Genomic DNA, 26,444 nt, shown 5'->3' with positions numbered 1-26,444 from the left:
CTGTGAATATTTGCTTTAGTTTTTTATATTAACTCGTTAAATATTTCTAAAGGAATACAAATTGGGTAAGTTTCTTTAGACAATGTATTTGGTACAATGAAGAGTATACTTATAGAGTCGCTATGATAACATAGTAGAAAATATTAATGCGATCGACGTTCCTCTTTAAATAAAGTGCGTGAAACGCCACGAGTAATATGTTTATAGTTCATAAATAGCGTTCATAAATAAGTAGGAAAATGAACGGAGATTCCGTAGATCACAATACGTTTAATTATACTTTGCACTTGTAAAGCAAGTACGATTTCCTAGCGTCCTGAATGATATACGAACATACTCGATACTCTCAACCAAAATTACGTAGAAAAAAAGTTTCGTATCAAAGTGAACAGTGATCAAAAATTTCTTCTCAAAATTACCTATTCCAATCGGGTCCATGGAAGAATCGACTCGGGTAGTGGAAAGAGTTACACAAAATACTCGTCTGATGCCAACGTTTACAAGCATTGTACGATTTTTTAATCTTCCTGAAAAATGAAATGAAATTTGGCTCGGAAGAGGTAAACGTAGAAAGAAGGATGAAACTTTTGGTTCGTTCTAATATAACAAAACAAATTCTTTCTGTCAGGAGGAGTGACAGATCACTCGAGTCAATTCTTCCATCGATTCAACTGTAAAATTGTGAAAAGAATTCGTTCAGGATTCAATTGTCGCTCTGAAGTTCGCTGGAGCCAGTAGCATCCGGCGCTTTCTGCAGCTGTGCGCTCTGGAATCTCTCGTATCCGTTATTCTCCCCGAAGATCTTCCTTCCAGGGATCCTTTCATCGTCCTTTACGCTGACCTCAGTCCCGATCTGCACTGGCCAAGGCAGTTTCCCATCGTTCCTAACCGAGATCTGATTAGCCAACTTCCTATCGGTGCTCTGATCGAACGGGTCGTTGTTTCGAAGACTCTCCAGCGTCGCTTTGCGTCGACTCTCGTCATCGGGATAAGAGTAAGTTCGATCTGCGAAGCTGGATCTCTTTGCATAGTTATCGTAACCGTCGTACAGGTGTCTGTATCTGTATCTGCTAGGGTCCACGTTCCCTGGAATGCGTTTATAGGAGCCATCCCTCGAAACTGGCGTTCTGGTCGCGTCGTAGGGCCTGGGATAGTTTCTGAGATCCACTGGCTTCCTGACGATCTCTGGGAGCGTCGCATAGTAGATGATCCTCTTGGGTTTGGGGGTGGGTCTGCTTCTTCCGTAGAGGTCCATATCCTCGTCCCTGTATCGATCGTAGTAATAGGAGTAATCCTGAGGCAGACGCATGTAGAAGTCTCTCTCCATCCTATAACGGTCGGGGTAGTAGTAGCTGTATCCACGACGGTAGGCCAGAGGGTCGTAGTCCCGTTCTCTCACGGCGTTTCTGTACCAGGGGAAGTCGTACTCGTCGTACCCTCTGGTCACGGGCATGTCTCGTGCTTCTCGATGATCGTAGCTCCTCCTGTGATGACTGGTCACGAAGTCAGCGCGTGGAGCGTGGTAGCTTCTAGCATTTGAAGTGTCCTCGTCGTCCATTGTCTGTTGGATCATCTGGTCCAATCCACCGCGACGGGAGAACTCTACGGATAGCGGCTGAGTCGAGACCTGAGACCAAGTCTCCGGTGAGCTCAATCGAACCTCTCTAACGTTCTTCGAACTGGCGATCTGCTCCATTTTTGTCTCGTTTTCCGCGTCACGACGAACTCTGGACATGCCTTTCACTTCTTTTACATCTTTCAGCGAATCTCCGCTGTCCTCTGGCCGTAGAACCGTCATCACGATTCCCGCCTTGAAGACTTTGTCCTCGAATACATCGCCAGCTTCGTCCCGATTTTCGTGTAGCTTGCGCGAAACTGAGGCGTCCTCTGAGAAATGCTCGGATAGAGCAAGATCGTTTGGTTCGATTTTATCGAATTTTGAGACCCTCTGGGCGGTTTCCAGAGGGTCTAGACGTCCCACGCCGCTCACGCTGCGAACTTCAAACGCGGAAGCGTCGGAGCGTGGCCACGACGAGTGACTCCAATGATCGTTAGCCTGAGGAAGAACCTGCCATGCTTTGCCTATCCCTGTTGCGTTGATTTCCGTTAGTAGCGATAGCAACGGGTAGATTTTGAAGAGCAGACGCATGTTTGTTTATCTAGAAGAAACGGGGACAATGTCAGCATTCGGTTAACAGAATTATAAATACCACATAGTCTATCTACGGAGGGAATTCTTTGTTAGTAGCGGTGTAAACATGGTCGTGTGTTTAAACGACAGTCGAAGCTTTCACCGAAACGGTAGGATTCTAAAAACACGACGACAGACGTTTAATGACCGTTCCGTCCGGTAACCACGCAGTCAGATGAGATCGTCCTCGGCTGTGGAACCGCCAGTGCCCGATTCTCCATAACAAATATAATTTCCCAGCCGTTTCCGCGGTATTATACCCAGTTCCGGGCAACACGTAGATCCGGTCGCTTGATTGTTCACTCGACTACATTTACGGTGGCATTCTTCCACGTGAAATCGAACTAGAATTCGAGTTGCTAATAGACTAGGCGACCATTCGGGCTCGGGCAACGACGAAACAGGGAGAGTTCAATGCACCATCGGATGCTCATTCCGGTTACGAAATTTTCTATGAGAATTGTCAGTCTATGCGTTGAAATCGTGTCTGTTTATAATCAACAAAAATTCTTCTAAAAAACACTGACTCTTGTAACAAGACAATGTTGAAACGGAAAGTAATCTAATTTCATTTACTTTATTGGCTCTTAAGAATCATAAAGAAACACTGCTTTCAGAAATGTATATTAAAATAATGTAATCTACGTATATGTAATAATATACACCTCTTAAAGCAGTAATGAATCTACTTGGAAAGTCCTCGATTTGAAAAAAAGATGCACTCAGGTTATCTCATCTTCATTATCTCTGATTCATTTAGAAGTCGATGAACCGTGTCGATTTGGATACGACGAGAACCAGGGAGGTCTGAAAGCAAGTATGCGCATGCATGCTCGTTGGGTTCACGCGTGTGCTTCTTACATGGTATGAGGAACCGAAGCTACCATTGTAGCCTCGAAAAAAATACGAACGAGGAAGTAAAGAATAGGACTTCTTAGGTACGTTAGCATAGCGGAACAAATCTTCAGGAGGATCTTCTCCGTTAGCATAGGCATCGCACGGTTGTGCTCTCTGTTTTACAGTTAGCAGTCGCACGCGGACCGTTTTGTTTTGCAATTACATTTCGGTCTGTCTTTTAATTGCTAGGTCTGGGAATGAGATTTCGGCGATGGGGAACGATAATTGGCGAGCAACAGCTGGGAAGTACCGTAAGGTCGTGGGAGTTGTGAATCGGTCTAACGACTTATCAATAGAGCGATGACAATCGTAATTAAACGATCTTATGGGGATAGTATTAATTACGCCATTTTTCGTTGATAATACGCGTTTCGAATCGAAGTATCGCCTAAATGAATTCACGAGTCTTTGAACAATATTCTAGATGGGAATAATTTGCATTTACATTTATAAAATATAAACAAGATTTCAGGTCCATTGATTCGTTTAGAGTTTCAAGCACTATTTTAATGTAATCCATACTATTGCATCGGATCACATGAATTGTACACGAACGAATCGTATCGCAAAGATATTGTCGAAATTAAAATTCAAAAATATGAGAACACTTCGTCCCAATAACTGTCTGAAAAGGTATTAAATTGATTCATGAATTTCACTACATCGTTGGAATCCTATTTTATTAAAATCGTATAAGAATAACTTCCATTGTATACCACCGATTTATTAAAAACGCCAAGTGTCCACATATTTTGAATCGGTAGTGCACGAAACAGGGACGAGATAGGATGTGAAAACGATGCACGAAAGAAAAGTCAATTGTTAAAAATGAGAGACAAAGTTTACCTGAATCCCAGAATGTCAGCGGCTTCGGGATGTCGTTGACTGTCCGAAGCTACTACGATTACTACGCTCCGCGAACTACGGCTTCCCGGTTTACCCTGGCTTCGTATCTGCATACCGTGCTGTTGTCGTTGAAACACGCTCACCCCTCTACCTCGGGACACCTTAACTACCGTTCTCAATTGGTCGCCGTTTTTAACTGTAGTTCTTTCACCGAAAGATAGACAAGTAAATGGCTTCCTCGGCGACGCGCCAAGAGGATCGAAGAACGTCGTTTAACCAAGTTTATCGAAACGGGTAGAATAACGGGTTACCCCGACACCTTTTACGCTGGAATTACAGAAAACCCGTTTCCAAGGAACGTGCGACGAGAACCTCGCATCTTTTTCGATTGCACGTGCAAAGATACATCGATAGATCACGATGGGCAAATTTTGGGACGACTGGAATGTTCGCGACGATTTTTGAGGAACATTCGAAGGCAGCAGAGTTACATTTCGATGTACATTAAGTGAATTGTAGAGGTGTCGTTCTGTTTCACAACCTTCCTACATCTTTTACGCAACGTGAACATTTTCCAAAACTTCTCAGATTTTTCGGTGTAAAACGTTTCAATGTGTTTCAATATGTTCAAAGAGTTATCCGAGCCAGGCATGAATGTTTCTTCATCGAGTGAATTTTTTCAAGATCTGTATAAGTGAAAATCTGAAGGGGTGGAGTGCCACACCCCAAACAAGTTCTTTGGCAACGTACAATCATGACGAACGAAAAACATTGTCGCTAAAATTGTTATCGCAGGAATCATCAATGTGTGTACAAGCAATCGTTTTCACTTTGCCTTTTTATAGACTAATTTATCGAGTATAAAGAAAAAGCGGAATGGAGAGTGCGTGGGCAGAAAATAGAATGGAGCTGAATGAATTGCGAGCAACATAATAGATAATAGCGCTGTCATGCGCTGCGGTGCATAAATTAGGGTAGAATCAAAAGCCTGTAGTACAAGGATAACGACAAATAAAAGTTCTCCATGTACCAACAATTTATTATGTAACAAATTCTAGAAGTAAAATCATTTAATTGCCCCAGTGACTATTTAATTATGTTTCAGAGTTTGGTAAATGTTGAGAAAAGAAAATTCATTATAATTTGACACCTCGAAGAAGAAGTTTTGTAAAATCACAGGTGTACCCTAGTTTTTTATTATTTTATGCAGATCCACGTCTCTCGATTCCCTTTGAATCGATCAATTATTTCGCAGCGCATTGCGAACGTCCCTTTAAGAAATTCAGCCAATCGAGCCACGGCTCCAAGGGAAACGATCGTTTCATGTAAATGCGTACAATCTGCTAGTGACTTTTCAACGTTACGTTTTCGTGAACGTTCGTGGACGTAGTACTTTAAAGATGTTTAAATAATTCGCAGTTTTCTCTAAATCGATTAATGAAACGTAGTCGTGGGTCGATGTAAATAGTTTAAGCGGATATTTATTTATAGTTTAGATGTATTAATTATAGTCCGAGTGTTGTGATTACGGAAAAAATGGCAGAGGAGGGAAAGAAGATATCGTTTGGTTTCGCAAAATCACTTAAGAAACCTATTTTAAAGACTACTTTGGTGTCACAGCAACCAAAGAAGATCGATTATATCGAGTGTCTCGATGAGAAGAATATTAAAGTTATAGGGTAGGTTAAACAGTGGTAATTTACATGAATATGTAACCTAAACTTAACCTATACAAATAACCACACAATGAACATGTTTTTTGTTTACATCTTTGTAACAGTCGTTTATAATATACTCCATTAAGGAAGGTCTTACTATTAATGAATCATTAATTTACAAGAGAAATGTTTCTCATTCCAGCGAAGAAGAGAAAAAGGAAGAACCTCTTGTTATTCCTCTGTTGGGTTCAAAGACCTGGCATGATAGGATTGTTAATAAAATCGATGCTGATATTTTCGAACCCAAGGTAATAAAGGAGGAAATAGAAGATGTTAAACAGGAAGGAAAACCAGAGTTGACAAATGGAAACACATTGCCAAAAGATAATTTGATAATAAAGCAAGAACCAGGAGAAGATAGTGAAAGTAAAACTGCTACTTTAGAAGAACAAGCAGCTAAAGAAATTATTGAAGATCTTAAGTCTAATGAAAAACAACAAACTGAAACAAACTCGTTAACTTTACCAGTGGTAGAGGATCAATCACTGAGAGGCACAGAACAGGTATATCGTTGTTACATCTTCTGTATTTTTCTTTCTACTTATAATACAACAAGAATCATTTTACTTTTTTCAGTCTTCATTAGAAGATTATGAAAAAATTCCTGTTGATGCTTTTGGAGTAGCAATGCTGCGAGGAATGGGATGGCAACCTGGAAAAGGCATCGGTAAAAATGAGAAGTACGCGCTTTATTTTAAATGAAATTGTCGCTGTATGTTTAATATATATATTAGAAGATTCTTGGAGAACTTTGTTCACTCTATAAGTTTGGATTATTATCATTACAGGATTGTGTCAGCTGTTATACCAGAATTACGTCCAAAAGGCATGGGTCTCGGAGCAGACAAACTAACATTACAGAAAAAAAGTTCAGATTCTAAAAAACAAGAGGAAGAACTTAAAATTGAAAAAGGAACCTTTGTGAAAATTATAGCTGGAAAACAAAGCAACAATTATGGTCAGATAGAGGGATTCGACGATGATGCAGGAAGACTTATAATAAAACTAGCTCTTGGGGGAAATATTATATCCGTCAATGAATTCATGGTGCAACCAGTAACTAAGTCCGAGTATTCGAAAAATGCAAAAGTTCTAAGTTAGTACGACCAGTTACTTTCCATTAAGAGGCTTTTAAAACAAACAAGACTAGGCTGATATTTATACAAAATTATTTAAAAATGTAAATGAATTTTTGAAGTTAGAAACATCTACAGGATTTGTTTTAAAAGTCTCTATTTTTCATAAAACATACGATAAATATAGAGATTTTAGCCTTTAGTATGTTATGGGGTTGATTTCAGATGCAAAGAAGTATGAAGAGTACAAAGACAAAGAAACCAAGGATATCAAGCATAAAACAGTTAAGAAAAGAGCATCAACTTCTCCTGAACAATCTGAAAGTAGCGAAGATGACAACAAAAGTACTGCTGATGAAAAAAAAAAGAAAGGTACTAGGCATAAAAGGGAGAAACATAGCAAAATAGACGAAAAAAAATCGAAAAGTAGGAAAAGACACTCAGACTCTGAGAGCAATGACGATAGCACTAGTGATCATGGGAAAAAAAGGAGGAAAGAGAGGAGCAGATCTGGTAGCAGCGACTCCTACGAATTAAAAAAGGCGAAAAAATCAAAAAAATCGAAGAAGCACAAGAAACGTGACAATTCCTCGGAAAGGTCTAGTAAGAAGCATAAGAAAAAGGATAAAGAAAGGGAAAAAACGAGGGACAGAAAATCAAGAGATTCTATGGACAAACGAAAACATAAAAAACGAAGAAGATCAAAATCTCGATCTTCCAGTAGACGATAACACTTTTCAGAGAAGCTCTGGTGTTTTACTTTCGTGACAAATTGTACAATTTTGTTTATACGCATTTTATAATAAAAACTTATTTTTACAAATGTATGTTCTTCCCCCAGTTCATTAAAAGATCCTACAGTAAGTATAAGTTGATGTATTGAAATCGTTATTTTTAACTAGTTATATTACTAGATTGCAATTATTTGGAAGTATGGAAATATGCTTACGTAATACTTGATAATGAACGTACATAACCTTAAAGAGTATCATGCTACGAACGAATATCGTGAAACAAGGACTGCGGACAATGTCGAGTACGTACACTTATTTCTTTCTAGAATATTGCACACGAAATACATGAATTTCGTATGTAAAAGGTATAATATGGTACGAAAAGTGTTTAATTTTTCTAATATTCTTTTCAGCACTTCGTTTGGCGCTAGTACAGCTCGCCGTTGGCGAAAATAAAACTACGAATGTACAACGAGCAATTTCGTACATCGAACGCGCGAAGCAACAAGAGGCTGACATTGTAGCTCTACCTGAATGCTTCAATTCACCATACGGAACATGTAATATTCTTTTATCATTCTTTATACTAAATATATTTTGTTTTAAGGCCATGACGCTTCTTTCTTCATTTCTGCTTCTAATTATCACGTTTCTTGTCAAATACTCACTTTTGATAACGTTAAGCACTTTAGGATAGCGAAGAAGGTTCATTTTGGTAATTTTGATGAATATTATTAGGTATTTGTGATAATTTTTGTCGAGAGAATCCTCTTCGCACTTTGAAATGTACCGACGAAGTCGTTGAGTGACTCGAATATGGCGGTAAACTGAATTGAATATAATTTAAATACTATTCTAATACTGTTCGACTATTAATTAACTGAATATTCATAGTATTTAAATAATGTGATATGAATTATAAATTAAGTGTCTGAAGTTTGAGAAATTAATTCTGAATTTAAATAGTCGTGTTAGAACATTGTATTCAAATGTTTCTGGTTAGATTGATAATCTATCCAGAAAAAGATTATATTTTCTTATAACAAAACGTTTTCTTAGTTAATCAAAATTAAGAAAGGTTTAATCGAATAGAATAAGAACGCAATTTTGTTGAATTCATGAATTTAATATTCATCTTGAAGTTTTGTTTTGAATTTGATGTACTTGCAATTTCTGGCGCTAAGCTTAAAGTATTCAAACTTAAAATTATCGATCTAAAGATAATTCATAATTGAAAATAATAAAAATATATATTGTTTACTGTTCTCAAATGGAAAAACTTGCATTTATATATTTTTATGTCCCTATAATTGCAACGAAAAGAGTTGAAAGCTTTTTGTCAAAGAGGTTTGATATATATAGTTCTTTTTTATTCATGTTTCTCGACGTAGCACACTTTGCAAAATACGCTGAGAGCATTCCCAACGGCGAAACAAGTATCGCACTGTCAGAAGCGGCCAAAAAGAATAATCTGTATGTGATCGGTGGTACGATACCTGAAAGAGAAGCCGATAAACTGTACAATACGTGCACCATTTGGGCGCCTGATGGTACTCTGATAGCGAAGCACAGGAAGGTAAACAAATCTTGTTTTTGTTCCAACGAACTTAGACACAGTGGGGAGGGGGGGGGTATCATTTTCTTCCACTGTGTAAATAAATCCTCGATAAAGTAACAGAGATAGTATCGATTTAATAAAATAGAATAATAACTCTGTTATAAGATGCATTTATTCGACATCGACATCAAAGGGAAAATGACTTTCCGTGAGAGCGATTCGCTGAGTCCCGGCGATTCGTTAACGTTGTTCGAGGCGAAGGGGTGCAAAATAGGTGTTGGCATTTGCTATGACATCAGGTTCGAAGAAATGGCACGCCTTTACCGAAACAGAGGTATAGTGAACGTAAAAAGTTAACGTAAAATAACCGTATTATTGGTGTAAGCCAGATACACGGGTGTCAAAGGATGATCCGCTTATGTTCTATACAGGGTGGGGCATTTACGACAGGTCACCCGAATAAATCGTTTATTTTTTATAGATGGAAAAGAATGTTTAAGGCAGAATTTATAGTTATTTTGTGGAGAAGGCAGAAGCATAGTTTAGCATAGTGCAAAGGGATTGCCTATCTTTAAAAATAAACGAGTTATCCGCGTGGCCTTATGTGGCTCACCCTTATTAAAAATACAAATACAAAAGGAAAGAGTATAATAGCAATTCAATGTCATGCTTGAAATAAAGCTAATGTAGGCAAATATGTGAATTGCTTCCATAGAGGACCATCGGGGATTAAAGTAAGTCGCGGAACGCGGACTGAGAAATTACTGTAATAGCCAGGGTATTCGGAGTGTACATATTTCCTATTTCTGTGGGTCAGGTTGCCAAATGCTGATATATCCAGCAGCGTTCAATATGACCACGGGACCACTGCACTGGTCGTTGCTGCAGCGTTCCAGAGCAAATGACAATCAATTATACGTCGCTTGCGTATCACCAGCTCGTGGTTCTCCGCCTGGTTACGTCGCGTGGGGGCATACCCAGTTAACCAACCCTTGGGGAGAAATTCTTCACGAGCTAGATGCCGTCGAGGACATGGTTGTCGCCGATATAGGTAAATTGCCACTTTACACCGATACATGGGACCCGTTGGCTAACGTATTTTCACTCTCGTTAATTTATCGACTCCTTCTCGTCTATTTCGACGACGTCATTGCGCCCAATTACTACAATACTATTTATTATAATATGTTCGTATGGTTGCCTGATAAAAATGGCTTAATAATATTTTCTTTCAGATCTGAAGATCGTTGATGAAGTGAGAGCTCAAATACCCACGTTCTCTCAGAGGCGTACGGATTTATACGACACCGTTTGGAAAAAGGATTGAAGCGGATAATTTTAAGCATGCTAAAGAACAATCTTTGCAACGATATTTTTTGTACTAAATAAAATATGAAACATTTAATTAATTAAAATTGAAACTTACTTACCTGTGAATGATTTAATTCCTTCATTCTCACATTTGTTTAAAGACTCGTTTAATAATTCGAGAATAAAAGGGTTAAGGAGGTAGATGGGATAAAAAAAACAGTGGCCTCAGATTGCTTTCAATATATTTAATATAGATCGAATGAATTATTATAATTTGTAATAGGTTCGGAATGATTAGTCATACATAAAAGGCCCCTCGATGTTAAAACGATGTAATCACAATCAAAGGTAGTTACGTATCATAGCAATATTAAATCTATCGTCTAAATATTTAAACTGAAATAGATTAATAATTCTCTTTACATGTAAACGTTAATTTAAAGTACAAGCTTAGAGAAATTGGTCGATTAATCACGATTAATATACAGCTTTCTCGACGGAAAGGTCAAAGAGCAAAAGTGCGATGCCGTTGAAACCCAGAAACGCCACTTCTGGTCGTCAGCTGGAAATGGTTCGTGCTCTGTACCCTGACGAAGGTAAAGGGAGACACGAACGATTCCCTGTGCGCCTTGCATCGACGAATTGGGTCAGAAATGACCCGGGACGCTGTGCTTTCCAATCAGACTCACAGAGGTTACACTATCCTCGTATCTCTGTGTACAGTTCTCGTTGGACGCGTTACATATCTTTGCCAGAAACTCCTCGACGAAAAAAGAAGCAATCGATTCGAGTAACGAACGTTCTCGAACGACACAGCGTGCCCCAAAAGTCAAGCGGTCCGGAAACGAATCCCTTGTTACGAGGACAACTTTTCAACTCACTTACTCGCATGAGAAATGGGCAAAATCCATATCTTGATAAAAATGATCCTGTATTAATAAAAATTGTAACATTGTTGATTATTCTGTATCAAGAATTTAGAATGTTCAGACCAATGAAGAAATACATTTTAAAGTCGAATTTTTGTATACCTTTGGTTATTCATTGCTGATAAATATTCTCTTTTAAAATCTAACTGTTTTATGTATACGTTCACTTGAACCGCGTGACTTTTGTGATTTTTTAGGAATTACGGTAATATCTTAATCGGAAACGGGCTTAAATATCGAGCGCGAATGGCTCGGTTTACTTTACTTTTAAATAAAAAATAAATACTTTGGGAGACTACGCGCTCGCGCGAAGTCTTCGTTTATTTTTCTTTTAAAGCCAACCATCTCGCGCATACCCTATACTCCCTTATCGCAGGTTTTACTTTAAATCTGCAATGCGTCTATTTACAATTTAAATTTACCCCGACCATCCGTTGAATCGACAGCCCTTTATAAATACGTAATGAATGCGGAACGTGCCTATCTGCCGCGGGGTTCTGACGTTCGCGCCGTCAATTTGGTACACGTGATCGTCGATTCCATCGAGGCATCCCGTGTTTAAAGGAAGGAAAATTTAAGAGAGGATTAACGAGATTAAGAAAGATGCGCTCATAGTGCTCAAAAAGTAGCTGTCTCTTTCTAATTGCAAAAATTAATGCAATTAAAAACGCAGGTAGACGGTACAGAGTTATTATCCAGAGCGACGTATGCGTCGATCGTAGTGCCCTCGAAGACATTATCTCGCGATAAAATAGAGATGATCTATTGTCGCGGCATCATAGATACTGGACGTTAAGCTCGGACTGGATTTGGACACGGTGGACAATTAATTAATACCCTGTACGACGAGTAGAGGATCCTGAATTGACAACTCCTCCGATCTTTCGAAGAACATAGCGATACCATCATATGGACGAAACAAAATGTGTATAAAATATGCCAAACATATTTCCGAAATCAAAGAAACAGATTGGTCAAGATTGTTAAGATCGAAAAAGAAAGAATTACCAAGAATTAAAATAGCAGTTCACGTCCCATAAATTAGACCAAGTGCTCGTCGTTTATGAAGACCTCGAGAGTTTGACTTAATAACCCTTAGAATGAGAAAGTTTCGGTGCTATTCATCGTATTAAAATGTCACTGGTAAAGTTATATCATTAAAATCTTATCATTTCTAAAAGAAACTCTAATACACTTTGAGATGTAATTCTTTTTAAAACTTTATCGGTTAACAAGAAATCGTATACATGAAGATGGAATAAATCCAGAGTCGTGAGTGTCGAAACATTGAGCCTCGCGACACCTGCCCAAGGCGTTGCCGTTTTATTTTCCCGCGAAGCGTGCACGAATTAAAATCGCTGCACGCTGAGCAAAGAAGGGTGCTCGACGAACGTGGGCGTTAAAACGACAAAATCTTTCCTGAGAACAAAAACAGAATTAAGTGGGAAACCAGAAAAATACCCTGGAAATTGTATGCGTGAGGAATAGCGCATAGCGAATGATTCAACGCTGTTGCGTTTCACAAAGGAAAAATTAGTATACGCCCGAAAGCACGCTTCCTTTCGCTGTCTCCTCTGCAATTTAAATTGCCGGGTACATGCATCGCGGCTGAAATGAAAATTTAACGATTCAAGGAAACCAGTTATTCGCGCGTTAGAGCAACCTCGACGGTTCACCGTTCGCCAGGCCTCGCAAAGGAAATTCGTTGTCCGTTCAATGGAGTCAGAGGCGATGTTCTTTTGCTATGACGCGACGGCTGAAAATTCAGCTCCCGCGAACCGGCTGAATTCGAATTATCCATGCGCGCATGAATAAAACAGAGACTGCGCGAATTCTTTTTTCCACGGTTTCATATACAATTTAATATTTTAATTTTGTCGACGAGACTCGGATTTTTAACGACTGTTCCAGACCTGTTAGCCTCATTAAGACTGCACCTGGAGCGAAAGAAAAAGACGTATGAATAACGCGACGTAGTTACTGTTACCACAGTACCAACATATTCTTACGTATAGTCATGTCGCGGAACAACGAAACCTCATTTACGTTAACGGTGTGGATTATCGTATAATTAAAATAATTCGATCTCGTTACCGGTAACAATCGGATTGTAATCGTTCCATGATCGGCACTGGACTTTTCTGTGCTCTCATAGCATTGTGACAAGAATTAAACAGGAATATAATTGTATTGTAACAATTGTCGTAATACCATAGCTATAAATATTATTAATATAGAAAACATATTCAAGCAAGACTTGTTTGAAATTAGATTCGTTCAAACATTGACTACCACAAATCTTCGTGTCTTGAAGTGGGTCAGCGTGGATCAGTATTCACGGTCCAGAGTGTTGAATAAAGTTTTGCGTATCGTGCTTGAATCTCCAGGATATATAGACTCGAGCTCTGTAGTTTGACTTTTATTATGAGTCCAGTCACGGTACTATAATAAATATTATCCAACGTTCTTCGCGGTAAACGACGTAAATCAATGTACACCATGCATTAAAGGAAAGTAAAACACTGCAGTTCTGCGTGAAAATTGTACATAGATCAATCGTGAAACTTTAAAATGGATCTTAAAGATGAATCGAGTCCATCACACGTAATCTGACCTGTATTAGCAGTCCACTAGTTAAATATTATTCAACATCCTAGTCTCGAACCGACTCGTCGTCCACGATTGACCATGATTGCCCTAGCCACCATTAACGTAAATGAAGTCGAATAATTTCTGAAAAGAAGCTCCGTTCTGCGTTCGCGGAAAATCTTCTAGCGTCATCGAGAAATCGCCCCCACGTGATCATTATCGATAATGACACCGCTAACACGGAAAGGAAAGATTCGTTAACGCGGTACTTAACGTGTACGTAATAATATTATTAAAATTGAGTCCGCTGCAACCCTCTCTGTTCTTAAAATTCTATGTTACATATTCAATGAATTATTACTAGACTTAGTTGAGCACGTGCCTATACTCAATCTTTGCTCGATAAGAATCCTCGAGCATGGCTATCAATTAAATTCCTAGAGTACATAAATACGGAGCGTGAATGGCGACCTCTAAACTTTCCTTTTGCATTGCTAAATGTCCATCCGCTCCAAAGTATTACGTTTATGATTCCGTATTCCGAGTACCAAGAATATGTACACACGGTATATGCATCGCGTAATATACACCTCCGTACACGTAGAAAATACGTATAATTCGTTTATAGTGGTTCCTCATGGATGAAGTAAAGTAAATGTAGCTGGTAATAGGAATAAGAACGTTTATCTCTCGACAGATCTAGATGTATTAGCTAACGATACATTTAAGGTATATTTTGAATCAAATATTGAATTCGTATTGAGCAAAGACGTTTCTTATTTCTATTCCACGTGCAATGCAGCTATATTTAGTTCGTTTCATCCGATGGTTCAAAGACGTGGCTAATATCCCAAAAAATCTATGATACATATCTGGCTCTGACAGAGTCAACCGGTAGCCGTTGCTGATACGAACATCGATAACACGGAAGTTACAATCGGCACTCCATACTCGTGCTTATAATACTCAATGGTACAGTGTCCTGATTAGGCGTACGCCGAATTGCACTCGATTAAATATCGATGCGTATCTTTTGTGTCGTCTGTTTGGGTCCTACAAGTTTATTGTTATCGTTTAAAAGTAGCCCTGGTACCGCGATCCATTTCCCTTCCGTCCCGTTTTCTCACTTCAGGAATAATATGTTCGGCCATTGGAAACGCGTAGGCCGTCCAACAAATAGATGGATTCGATCGAAATTAATTAAACGATCTCGATCCCATCGCCTTGGCCTGCCGAACAAGCATTCCTTTCGAGTATGCGTCCAATTCGCGCCATCTTCGATAAATCTCGCATACTTACGATCCAACTTTGGAAAACGAGAATCAAGAACGCGCTGAGGCATTTCAAAAGCTGCACCATCTCGTTAAACCACGTTCCCATGTGCGGTGTGGGACTCCCTTAATAGATTCACTTCGCGTGATTTTCACTTGGAAAGTACTGGAGCTCTACTTCTCCAAGTATTGCGTGATATTTGAAAAATTGTTGAAATTCAAGGGAACTTGAAAGTAAATACTTGGATGGAATTTAAATTGAAAGATGCTTGTTTAATTTGAGAAACGATGCTTCGAATAAATAGCGCAGGAACGTACGTGGCTTTACGTTAGATGTTTTTCAGAATGTTTTTGAAGGAAATCAGTCTTAGTCCGACTCTTGCGATATCTCGGACGCTTCGAAAAGAGCAAAAGGCGACCAAGCGAAAACAAATTTGTTCGGAAACTTTATCTCGTAGAAGTATTTCTCAGTGAGTCGACAAATCCAAACAAATTTTCCGCTAACCACTTTAAAAATCACGTTGGATATTGGATTGCCAACGAAGGACGGTTGAAAATGAATTTATTTAGAAACTTTATCCCGAAGCAGTGGTTCTCGTAACCTAACCCAACTTCAAGTAATTATTTACAGTTATCAGATCTCCCAAGGCTGGTTTCGCTCAAAGAAAATTGTTCAGTGATCGATAATTGTCGAAGTCTTGGGGATTGAGAACCACTACATCGAGCGGAGCTCGCTTAATTGCGTGACACGGATAATTTCATGATAGGCCAAATGAAACCTTACCAGACTAACTATACCGCGTACCTGCGACATAACGTTAGCCCAAAAAAAGCATCGTTCAATTTGCTTACGTGGCTCGCGAATCAAACATTGAAATCGACTGAAATTTCTAAGAATTATGTAACTCGATTAAAATAATTGAAATGAGAGTGATCGTTATCACGGAATTAGGCCCGCGACATTGTCGATTTACGCATCGCTATTGACTTAAAAGAAATAAAAATACAAAGTTCAACTAATCACGACAAGCCAGGAACGCTTCGTTACTGCATAACATGGCGTGTTTGTCTTCATTCTCACCGTTAAGATATCAACGTGAAGGCAAATTACCTTTCCCTGAAAATATTATGTCTAAACATAATTAATTTAATTTCAAGGTTCTTGGATAAAGCTGCTCGTCAGTCCGTCGAACGAAAGTGTCCAAAAAGGGATTCCAAAAGGGTTGAAGTTCATTCAGCCGTGGATGCCGGTACTGAACTTTAAAAGTGGCTTACTGCTAAAGCGTCAAACACTATGCTCGACGAACCCAAGCCTTTCCATCCGATGATCCCGATCGAGATTCGATCGAAACCGCCTCGAGCGAACCTTTCGACGAAAGGGCAATCAACGAAGCTCTAACGATGGGAAGGATCGCTACGTTCGCGTACGTCGTCGACGAACAATTGTTTCTCCCGACCAGACGTCGTTATCACATCTTTGTTATCACGTGAATGAAAAAATAAACCTTTCTGTAGCGCAACCTTCGCCCATAGTCGCCCCCGAAGGGCTGATTATGCAGTTTCGACGGCGACAGCGCACGCCATCGTCCATCAGCCATGAAACGCCTCGGTAAAGAGGATAACGTCGCTATCAGGGACCTTCGTCGAGGAAGGAAGACGACATTTTCGTTCGGACAATTTGCCGCGAATAAAATTCGTTGTAAATGTGTCGCTGGTTGGTCTAATTCGTATCGTTACGACAATTCTCATCCCGATAAAATTCCATTGCATTATTAATTATAGTTTGGACTATGATACAACTATTACTTATAGTTTGGACGAGTTCTTTTGCGATGAATGTACTGTGCAAAGCTGAGACATTGATCTGTGGAAGGCATCGTATTACTTGAGACGTTTTCAATGACGTCTGCGATTACGCAAAAATTACTCGACACCGTTTAGTCTCTTTAATCCGTGTACTGACCAAGAAACCAAGTCAACAGAAGAGCTACGAACAATTACAGTTTCTCGCCAGTCTTATCCTTACGAAACCCCATAATAATTTCATCCTGAGTTGTTTAAACTAAAATAAGCGTACCACCCGATCCCCTACAATCCCATCTCAACTGCAAAGGATTAATCAGCGTCCAACTACGATACGAATCGCAAAGTATTCGACAACAAAAAACGAAAGAGCAATTACCTGCAGCCTTCGAAACATGAAACGGTCTCGTGTCTGAGCCCAGTTCCATGATCGCGACGCATTCCTCCTCAAGGGATCATAATCATCCGACTAAACGCGTCGTTTCATCGTCAGCTTGTTACACCCAGCGCCGGATTAAGATCTCGTAGACCCCTGGGCTACAGATACTGCGAGGCCCCCGATAATAATATCAAAAGAAAACAAAAATGGTAAAGGAAAATTAAATTTATTTTTACAAGACTATTCATTTATATAACACTTGGCAAATATAGTTTTCTCACCTTCAAACATTTCTTATTATCACTAAAACTGAAAGGAATTTCTTTCTTCAAACACAAAGAAGTAATTCGAATTCAGTTCACTTTCGAGTGTGTTTTTAGTTGCAGGGGCAAATTCAAGTTAGTTAGCTCCGTTCTACACTCGTGCGTTGGGAGCGAATGTATTTTATTTATTCCCGAAGAGGATACGAAGTAAGAAAAATAAACATTATATTCAGGAAAATAATTCATGCCAACCGAATAGAATTTGCCCCTACACATAAAATCAAAGTGATTTAAAAATGTAATAATGTAAAAATCTGATCTAAAACTTCCATCCTGAATGCGTACAGAAATAATATCATTATGGGTCAAACTGACCCGACGTCCAGCATCCGCGTGAATATTATACATAAACAGTCCGTAGCCCGAAGGTGACTCTTGGTGAAGGTTCACGGGCTGTAGCCCCTAAAGTCCATGCCTTAATCCAGCCCTGACTACACTGTACCTTCCCCTATCCCTGGTGCTCGTCTTCACCGTCGTTGACATTCTGATTGACGCGTCCGGGTGGTTTTCAATTCTGAGAACTAGAGCGCCTTCAGTAAGGCGATCAAACCCATCATCCAAACTGCACTCTGCTTCTGGATCCCCGAGGATGCAGCGATGATCCTGTCCGACTCGGTCCACTCCTCGTCTGAGCCGTCCAGGCACTCGAACTCGCAGCAACGTTCGCCAACTCGAAACCTCTTGCATTTCTGTGACAGAAGATCGATTGTCGGTCAATTACCATGGAACGACGCTCCAGCGTTTGGGAATCCAGGCCACGCGGAACGGAAAGATGATAGAAGGTCGGGATAGAGTAGCAAACGAACCAGACGTTCGAGACAACCGATTCTTTTTCACTTTGAGAGCTCCATTCTCTGGAGGATAATTTCCAAGAAATTAGTTTTAACGATTCCTAACGAATTCGCGTCGCTTTTATAGAAGTAATTAAGGGGCTTAAAGTCGTCAACGGTGTTCCTGGGCTTGACGCGTTGCATTCAGAGGCGGTTAAACATGAGATGAGTAGACGATTCTTTTTGGCAGCCTTGGAATCAAAAATTGGTTTCAGAGGTATTTAGTTTTCGAGTGCATCGTGTGTTTGATTGATTATAAATACTATCTGCCACAGCGATGTAAACCAAAATGGAAGAAGATACAACCAGAAAGTTCAGGGCTGATACTCGTAACGATTACAGAGTTACCATCGCAGTTCATCTTTTCTAACATTCACTCGCTATTATATAACTGCTTTTAAAGACAGAATGGGTATAACAGAATGTTTTATTCATGTCACAATCTGAAGTAACCACTTTTCGAAAAGAAGGAAGTTTCGGCTGCCAATATTCATCGAGTCACCTTCGTTAATTTTGAGCCTCGGGGCGTATCCCAACATTCCAAAGCCACTGTACAAGCATCTTGTATAATCAATCGTATCAGTGCGCGCGTCATTCATCTGTACTCGATGTATTATCAAGGAGGCGAAATATCGATGTCGAGCTGCGCATTCAGGAGAATATTTTCAGACCGTCGCGTCGGGTCCTTAGAAGAAAACTCGAGTAGCAACACATCCATGCACACACACACATGTTGACACCTATGAATCCTTGGCTCGAAGCCTGCACTTCGCCTTATGCCAACTCTGTACTGAGACAGATCTCCCGATTGCGGCTGGCAGGATTGTCCGTACGTGCAAGACGGAATAAAAATATATGGAACATACAAATATTTAATATTTAAATATTTAATTTCATTAACAAATACACAAACCAAGAGTGTAGCCCGTCCCAAAAACGACTCGATGCTGCGTCTGCTATTGCTGCAGTCCGCACAATTCATCCGCAGTGGCCTCGTATCTTATTGAGCATTTAATCGTGGGCAACTATGCGAAATTATTTAAAAGTTCATTCCTGTTCGCGGGAGAAACGATAGAATACGTATAGAGCTACAGAGAAAAAAATGTGAATAGGCTACGATGAAACATGCCTCGCTGCCAAAAAGTTTGAAATACATTCGCATCGTCCATTAGGCACAAAGCCACAGTGGCTAGGATTTATGAGCTTTTTCCAAATTAAAAACGAGCGTGTCTTACTTATATTTAATAAAGAGAGTATTTTTAGTGAAAATATTCGTTTGGAACTATCGTAAGATTCGAGCATCCTTGAGTCGACGGGCACACAACTGCCAGTTCCATCGTTTCTTGTAAACGGTAGAAAGATATTGTAATTGCCCAAGATTAGCATAAAACTCGTCGCATGCAGGGCTATTGGCCTGGATATCGTGCAACGGGAACAACACGCGTACTACGTGATTCGGAGGCGTTTAAGCGGAAGTTAAACGATTGCTCCCAACCAAGATTACGATCAAACCCTACCTTGTACTTGCAGAGAAATCTGTGTCATTTTCTCTTTTCAAACATTGTAAAGTAAAAGGGAACGTAGTGTTTCTACGACTTTTTTTTACAGTAAAATAGATTAAAAATCCTTCTCATATTTAACATACTAACAGCCACGTCGTAACTCGCGTTAAAGTGGTTTGCTTTCTACGTGATATCCCCTGAACCAAGTTGATTGATACAAATTAACTCTATGATTTTCTAACGGAAGGAAGGATCAATTTCATGCAGATATTGGAAAGCTTGGCGCCTAGGCGGAAGCTCAGAAAGCACGCCAGGTTATGACAGCACAAAGTCCCGCGGGTAGAAAAATCTCGTTAGGTGACTCGACGATGTCATAGTAAGTGAAAATTCAATAAAGCGATTACTAACCATATTACCAGCGACGGCAATCGCGTTACGTCGATTCGTAAACAAGTTAGTTTCCTGCTTACAGAAACATTCGTGAAAACGCTACACCTACTTAGCCACGGAAGCGTCTTTAATTGGCCACTCAAGGAAAATAATCTTTAACCTTAGGCGGCTGCTGTTTACGTTTCAACCAGGCGAATTCCTGACCGTAACTAACAAAGCATTGACGAAAGTTAAAGTTACACTTGTTTCGAGTACACAAATAAACTACGCGTTATTGTTATCTTTATAGAGTTTAGAAAACGCCACGATACCTGTAATTGAATCATTGTTGAATTGCTGCGTTAATTCACACAAACAAGCTTCCATCGTTGAATTCTACCATAATAATTCTAATCAAATTTCGAAATCGAATACTTCACAGTCCGAACCGTAGTTTTGCGTTTCCAATTAACGTTTGCTACCAAATTAAAACGCTCGACTTTCACACGCTTTCCAACGTCACAAACTCTAAACTTCATTTACCCGTTTTCAGTCTAGGGCTTGTTCTCTGAAAGCCTTTCATGTCAGACAGTTGCAAGGGCAAATTTACGTTTACCACACGATTAAAACGGAAATCGACCAAACGCTGTTAAAAAGAAAAATTATGGGATCGGATGAAAATGCGCGTTGTACCCTGGATATTCATTGCGTGACGTTCGCGAGATTGCTGGGATTTAAAGCCACACAAAGCAAATCCGAACGGTTTGTACTTTGCACACTTTCCATTTTTGTAGTCTGAATAGTATAAATAAGCTTCGAGTATTTGATTATCTGTAGTCAAATAATACTGTAAAAAGAAATTTGTATATTCACCTACATCAGTAGGCGTCGAAAAAAGCACAAGATGAAAATAAAATGCTCTTATTAATGATCCAAGTTTTCGTGAAACGCTTGTGCATTTTAAATTGTACTTGGACGAAAAGGAAAACGGCCTCTTTGATAAAAATAACTCGGTTCGTAGTTAGATTAAAGTTTTCTTGGAAATCGATATACGGTAATCTTGCTATCAAATTTTCCATCTAAAGTGTCGCCCGCACGCGTGGATTTTGCATTTCAATTTTCCCGTCCGTATTTCACGCGAATCGATCGAACGAATCGGTTCGTGCGGAAGGAATGCGAATTGAAATATACATATTCCCCTAAGTAACCAGTATTCTATGTTGCGATTGAATTTTGACTTTCGTGTAATTCAGCTTGGAGAATCGTAGCTTGGTTTTTCCTCGACACTTGAAGACTTTATGCGGGCCGTCTTTGGTAAAGCTTCTTGATCTACGACCGATTTACAAACCACCTAGCATGACATGAAAACATCGACTCTACTTATCTTTAAAATCCCACTTCATCTATCAAGCTTTTTACTTACATCGTGATAAACTTATCTTTAGAAAAAAAAGACGTTATGTGGGTAGTAATATCTAGGGCTTAAAGTACGCCCCCTTTGTAGTGCGAGGGTTGACATTATAGACTCCACGAGTCGAAACAGTTTCAGGAAGCAATGTCAACTGAATTTGTCTTAACCGTCTCAGGCAAAATTGGCGTTGACTAACGTCTTCTTCCGTTTTCCATGACGCAGTGATTTAAGTTTCCTCCAGGAATCAATTACCTCTCACAGGAAATTATATTATCGCTCGAACGTTTTCGAATTATAACGATTATTCTCGACCGTTTCCGTTTCTGGCAATTCCATTCAATCGTATACTACAGAATTCCATCGATACACGTGCTGTTTCAGCGAATCCTTACGTATCACCCCGAAAAATATTGTAACGCGTTAGAAGATTAGGCCACTTTTGACAAAGGGAAGGTTCTCGCAAGGTTTCGGTGATGTAAAAATTGAAAGAGAAGCTTCGCCACGGTCACCAGGGAAAACACGTTGGGTCGAGTGGACTCTTTAATTCGGGATTTAATTAAAATTATCCGGCAATTTCACGGGCCGCGGGGTTGGAGACGTCGTGGGTTCGAGGACAAGACGTTCTCGCCCCCCTTTGGTTCGTACGAGTGACGAGTAATTGACCCGTTAATTCGGTGATATTTTCCCGACGATTCAACGACGACCCGGGCAGTCGAGAATCCGTAATTCTCATCCGCGGAAAGCGAGCTCATTAAAATCATTTACACCGGTCGCATCCGTGTCGCGTAATCGATTCCGTGCGCCTCGATGCGGCTCAATTTCGTCACGCTTGAAATAACATTTCTCTTTTTCCCAACGACCCATATGCAGCCCCGTTCATTAGTTCCCGAGCGTATTTCGACGAATAATAAGTGAATAGAGGCGAGAGGGAATACGGAAAATGGAAAAGTTCAGGCTCGAACATTTCTCGCTCCGGCATCGAACCTCGATCATCGTCGGTTGAATTATTTCTCTCAGCCATAATACGCAAGGTGTCGTGTAAATTGGTGGCGAAAGCGGTAGGGTGTATTTTACTAAATGGATCGCGAAGTTTACAGTTTAAAAAACTCGGTTGACACGTGAGATAATAGCGAGTGAATGGAATATAAAAGGAAGGTAGATGTAAATAATAAATGGGTAACCCAGTTCTAGTTACAGGTGTATATCGATCTTCTTAATAACTTCGGCACTCCAATTATTAGGAAATATTCTCGCAAACGGATCTTCAAGGAAACGAAGATTTCTTTGTATAGAGTGATTCGTGAAACTAGATTCACTTCGAGAACTCTGTAAATAAACTCCAATGTAAATCGATTGGAATAGCATGAGACGATGCTTCGTAACTTTTAATGAACCTGTGAGTAAAGTTAAAAAACACCCTTTTCTTAAATAGACGTAGTTCTCCATTGAATCTATTTAATACGATTTAATAAAAGACCTTTGGAACCTTTCGGGACCTTTTGGAAAAATTTTTGGATTGCTCCAAGGAACATCCTGCACGTTATTCGTTATTCAGTCCACGGTTCAATGTACATCAAGAGAACAAGATACTCTTTCAGAAACGCTCGATTCAAGAGGAGTCCGAAACTTGAGCTAGAAACGTGGGACATGAAAATACTTTGGTACCTCGCTTTCAGCAGATAAAAACATTTGGAAAGAGAAGTGGAAGAGGGTGGAGGTGTAACGCTTGCTACAATGGGCGTACTTACGTAGGGTGGCGTGCAGTAGATAGCTTTACACCACATTGGCTCCGAATGATAGCAAACACAGAGACTGCAAACCGCAGGTCCTGGCACATAGAGGAGACCGTGTTTGACCGTTTCACCCAGGAAGTCAGTGCAGTTTTCCCACAAGGCGCCTGAAACGAGTCTCCCCTGAATACCAGTCTTAAACGATCGTCCGTGATGTAATTGCAAAGGCCACAGTATGGCAAACTTTTATTCGCGTTCTCTGCATTGCAGCTGCACAGCCGTGCTAAGTGCACCAAGCATGACATCCTTTAAAAATTGTTCTCTGTTCGCGAAGAGTTTAAGTCTATATCAGAAAAGTCTAAGTCTAGGTTAGCGAAAGTAATTCAGTAACAATTATTGAACTACAACTATCGTGCAAATGCGTACAAGTATACTGCAACACTCGCGTAATCTTGCACCCTCTAATTTCGTTTCCCCATCGATCGGTTCTACTCACTTGTCCTGGAAGGAAGCAGGAGAACAGCGAACAGGCAGAAAATCCAGGCGAGGATCCTCGAGTGGAGGCTCGAAGATATCTTCATGGTCCTCGATTGTCGTCGGGAAAGGACGAAGCTGCCGAGTGATTCCCAGCCGCTGTGAATCGACGAGCACCGACTATTCCACCAAGCTCCGTCCACGCACTGCAGCCAGGAGCATGTTATCTGTCCGACAGAAATCAGAATAACACGTTCTCCTCATCGTTGGATCAATTTCGCGTGGGATTCTCGTGATTGATCCTAACGCGGGATAATGGTCGCGCGCGACCTTAACCGACTCGATTGCCCCAAAATGCCTCCAATCATCGCTGGGGGTTTCTGGATAAGCTCAAACACTTTGAGAATGCAACAGTTTTTGGAACATTTTTCGACACGTGGCCAAATGACTGGAAATTTGTGTATTATTCGATAATTCGTGTTAATTAATTTTTGTTTCTAGAAGCTCGAACGTGACTTGATACTTTTGGAAAAGTTTGTAAAAATCGTTGTTAAAGTGTTCGCCAAAAAAATGTTCACCTGAATTGAAAAAATAGTAAGAAATGCGTGCAAACAGTAAGTCTGGAAACCAGCGATAAAAAGACATTCGCGTAATAAACCCATGCGATCCGTAGAATCCATGTCGCAACCCTCGACGAGATCGCTTCGAGGGGATGGAAACAAGTTCCCTAGGGCGACTTCCTCGGAAGTCTTTTACTTGATAACTGGCGAACAAAGTAGCAGGAAAATTGTGCGTTTATCTTTCAAGTACCAGCGTTCCGTTACCTCGCGTCTGCTTTCTTGAATCGTTTACTAGCGCCGAGGGTTCGCTGTGCTTCCCTAATATCATTTTGCATCTTTTACGCGAGGGCGGGAGCTCGTTCAACGTGTCCACGAGAATCTCATCTCAAACATCTCATTTTCGTTTCCATTTTCTCTGGCAATTAATCTGTGAAAGTGCAAGCTGCCTCCGAACCATCCCAGTGTTCCCACCACGCTTGAAAGCGTATTTTGTGACTTTAATTACTATTCATTTAAAACTCAACATTATTTGTAATTTTAAAGATGAACTGTGATTGCATTGAGCACATCTATAGTAGTTTCAGATCTTGCATTTACTACAAAAGATTCAACGCCTCAACATTGGAAACGTGGCAAATAAAATGTTTGAAATGGCTCATGTTCCTCGTGCATGCACCCCGTTTTGTTTTTTACTATAGCGAATAGAGTAATTAAAAGAAGAATGTCACTTTAATCATCGTTTCACTGAAATGCTGCTAGCGTACGCCATTCTCGGTAACGAGGCCATCTCGTTCTAAAAATAATGCAAACAGCTAATATTGGACGTTCAGTTCGCATTTAAATATTCCATTAAATTAGTTGTTGTCTACTTGCTAGTCGGCCGACGGTGGACTGTAGCAATGACTGCTTGTTCAATTATTTTGCCCGGTGCACGCCATTCCCAAACGCGTCATAACTGATGCGCGCACGCGACGCTATGAAAACAAATGGCAACATTTTGTTTGAATGACTTTTCAGGGACACTGGCAGCTACGAGCGCGTTATTTTTATTTGTAATTTCAATTTTCCACATCGAACAAGAGGGTTGAAATCTGTTGGAGAAGTATTCCATTTTAAAATGACAAATTTTGGTGGCAGTAAGGATTCGAAGAAATATCCAACAAAAATAAAGCTTGCTTGTAAAACCAGAGTGGGCAAATGCTAGTTGCGAGTATATGCGCTCGCATACTTGGTGGAAGGAATGCAGAGGAGTACTCGTGGCATACTCAAGTGGTACGTAAAGCAATACCACGAGGGTGGCTTTCGCTTTGCGAAATACCGGATGTATTTGCAAATCGTCAAACGTATTCTTTGACACATATTACAGTATCACACATTAATTTGAACTAAAAACAAATGTCAATAATTGGTAGACGTTTTAAAATTCTTGTAATATAATATTACAGATGTAATTATACTTTTTGTAGTAAGAATGGTACCACTTTAAGTGTAGTTTCGGTTTCATTTGTTTTTCCCAGAAGGTTTTTGTGCAACCGCGAGCGTCGGCGTCGCGCGCAAACCTGCGTACTGCCACCTCTTTAAAACTCGTCTCTTTTTTTCTGTGTTGAGCAAAACCGTTACCGCGACAACGAGAGCACGGAAATAGGCGTGCTGGCAATTCTGTAACGCGGTGACGCGTTTCAGAGAATCAAACTCGTTAGAAAAGCCTCCACATTTTTCTTATCATTTTCCCTCTCCCCCATTTTTAAAGTGAAACTTTTCATCACGACACCGAGAAAGTAGGGATACCAAAAACTGCTGTACACCCAGTTTCATCCAAATCCAGCCACTTTTCACATTTTGATCCGCTATATCGGATCCGCCATTTTGGATTTCTAAATTTTTAGTTCGGATTTCGAATCAGCGACCCCAAAAACCCCTTTATACCAAGTTTCATCCAAATC

At 40.1% G+C, this 26,444-nt stretch overlaps 4 protein-coding genes across 5 annotated transcripts in view; 2 read left to right on the top strand and 2 right to left on the bottom strand.

Annotated features, from left to right (window-relative positions):
* Positions 1-50: 50 nt before the first annotated feature.
* Positions 51-7,860, bottom strand: LOC128875040 (uncharacterized). Of its 2 annotated transcripts, none has more exons than XM_054120349.1 (2): positions 7,773-7,860; positions 51-2,159 (listed from the first exon to the last, which is right to left on the bottom strand). In XM_054120349.1, the coding sequence occupies exon 2, from the start codon at positions 2,147-2,149 to the stop codon at positions 704-706; it is 1,446 nt and encodes a 481-aa protein (XP_053976324.1). In that variant the 5' UTR covers positions 2,150-2,159; positions 7,773-7,860; the 3' UTR covers positions 51-703. The 2 variants fall into 2 exon arrangements, with proteins under 2 accessions (XP_053976324.1, XP_053976323.1); XM_054120348.1 differs by lacking the exon at positions 7,773-7,860 and adding an exon at positions 3,935-5,261.
* On the top strand, positions 5,282-7,555 carry LOC128875041 (G-patch domain and KOW motifs-containing protein). Its single transcript, XM_054120350.1, has 5 exons — positions 5,282-5,613; positions 5,795-6,155; positions 6,229-6,332; positions 6,441-6,748; positions 6,954-7,555. Exons 1-5 carry the CDS (start codon positions 5,471-5,473, stop codon positions 7,457-7,459), a joined length of 1,422 nt encoding a protein of 473 aa, XP_053976325.1. The 5' UTR covers positions 5,282-5,470; the 3' UTR covers positions 7,460-7,555.
* On the top strand, positions 7,587-10,445 carry LOC128875042 (omega-amidase NIT2). Its single transcript, XM_054120351.1, has 6 exons — positions 7,587-7,764; positions 7,876-8,022; positions 8,854-9,038; positions 9,186-9,354; positions 9,838-10,071; positions 10,256-10,445. Exons 1-6 carry the CDS (start codon positions 7,719-7,721, stop codon positions 10,345-10,347), a joined length of 873 nt encoding a protein of 290 aa, XP_053976326.1. The 5' UTR covers positions 7,587-7,718; the 3' UTR covers positions 10,348-10,445.
* A 7,067-nt stretch (positions 10,446-17,512) lies between these two features.
* Positions 17,513-26,444, bottom strand: part of LOC128875016 (uncharacterized) — a 14,069-nt gene continuing 5,137 nt past the window's right edge. Inside the window, exons 2-4 of the mRNA XM_054120293.1 lie at positions 23,964-24,168; positions 23,486-23,634; positions 17,513-18,314 (exon numbers count right to left, since the gene is read on the bottom strand). Of these exons, the coding sequence (XP_053976268.1) occupies positions 18,147-18,314; positions 23,486-23,634; positions 23,964-24,048 (402 nt within the window). The 5' untranslated portion in view covers positions 24,049-24,168 and the 3' untranslated portion in view covers positions 17,513-18,146. The remainder of the gene's footprint in view (positions 18,315-23,485; positions 23,635-23,963; positions 24,169-26,444) is intronic.

This window comes from Hylaeus volcanicus, chromosome 4, assembly GCF_026283585.1.
Source record: "Hylaeus volcanicus isolate JK05 chromosome 4, UHH_iyHylVolc1.0_haploid, whole genome shotgun sequence".
Lineage (NCBI taxonomy): Eukaryota > Metazoa > Arthropoda > Insecta > Hymenoptera > Colletidae > Hylaeus > Hylaeus volcanicus.
Note: the sequence above shows the minus strand (reverse complement) of the source record. Positions and strands in the feature narration are given on the sequence as shown.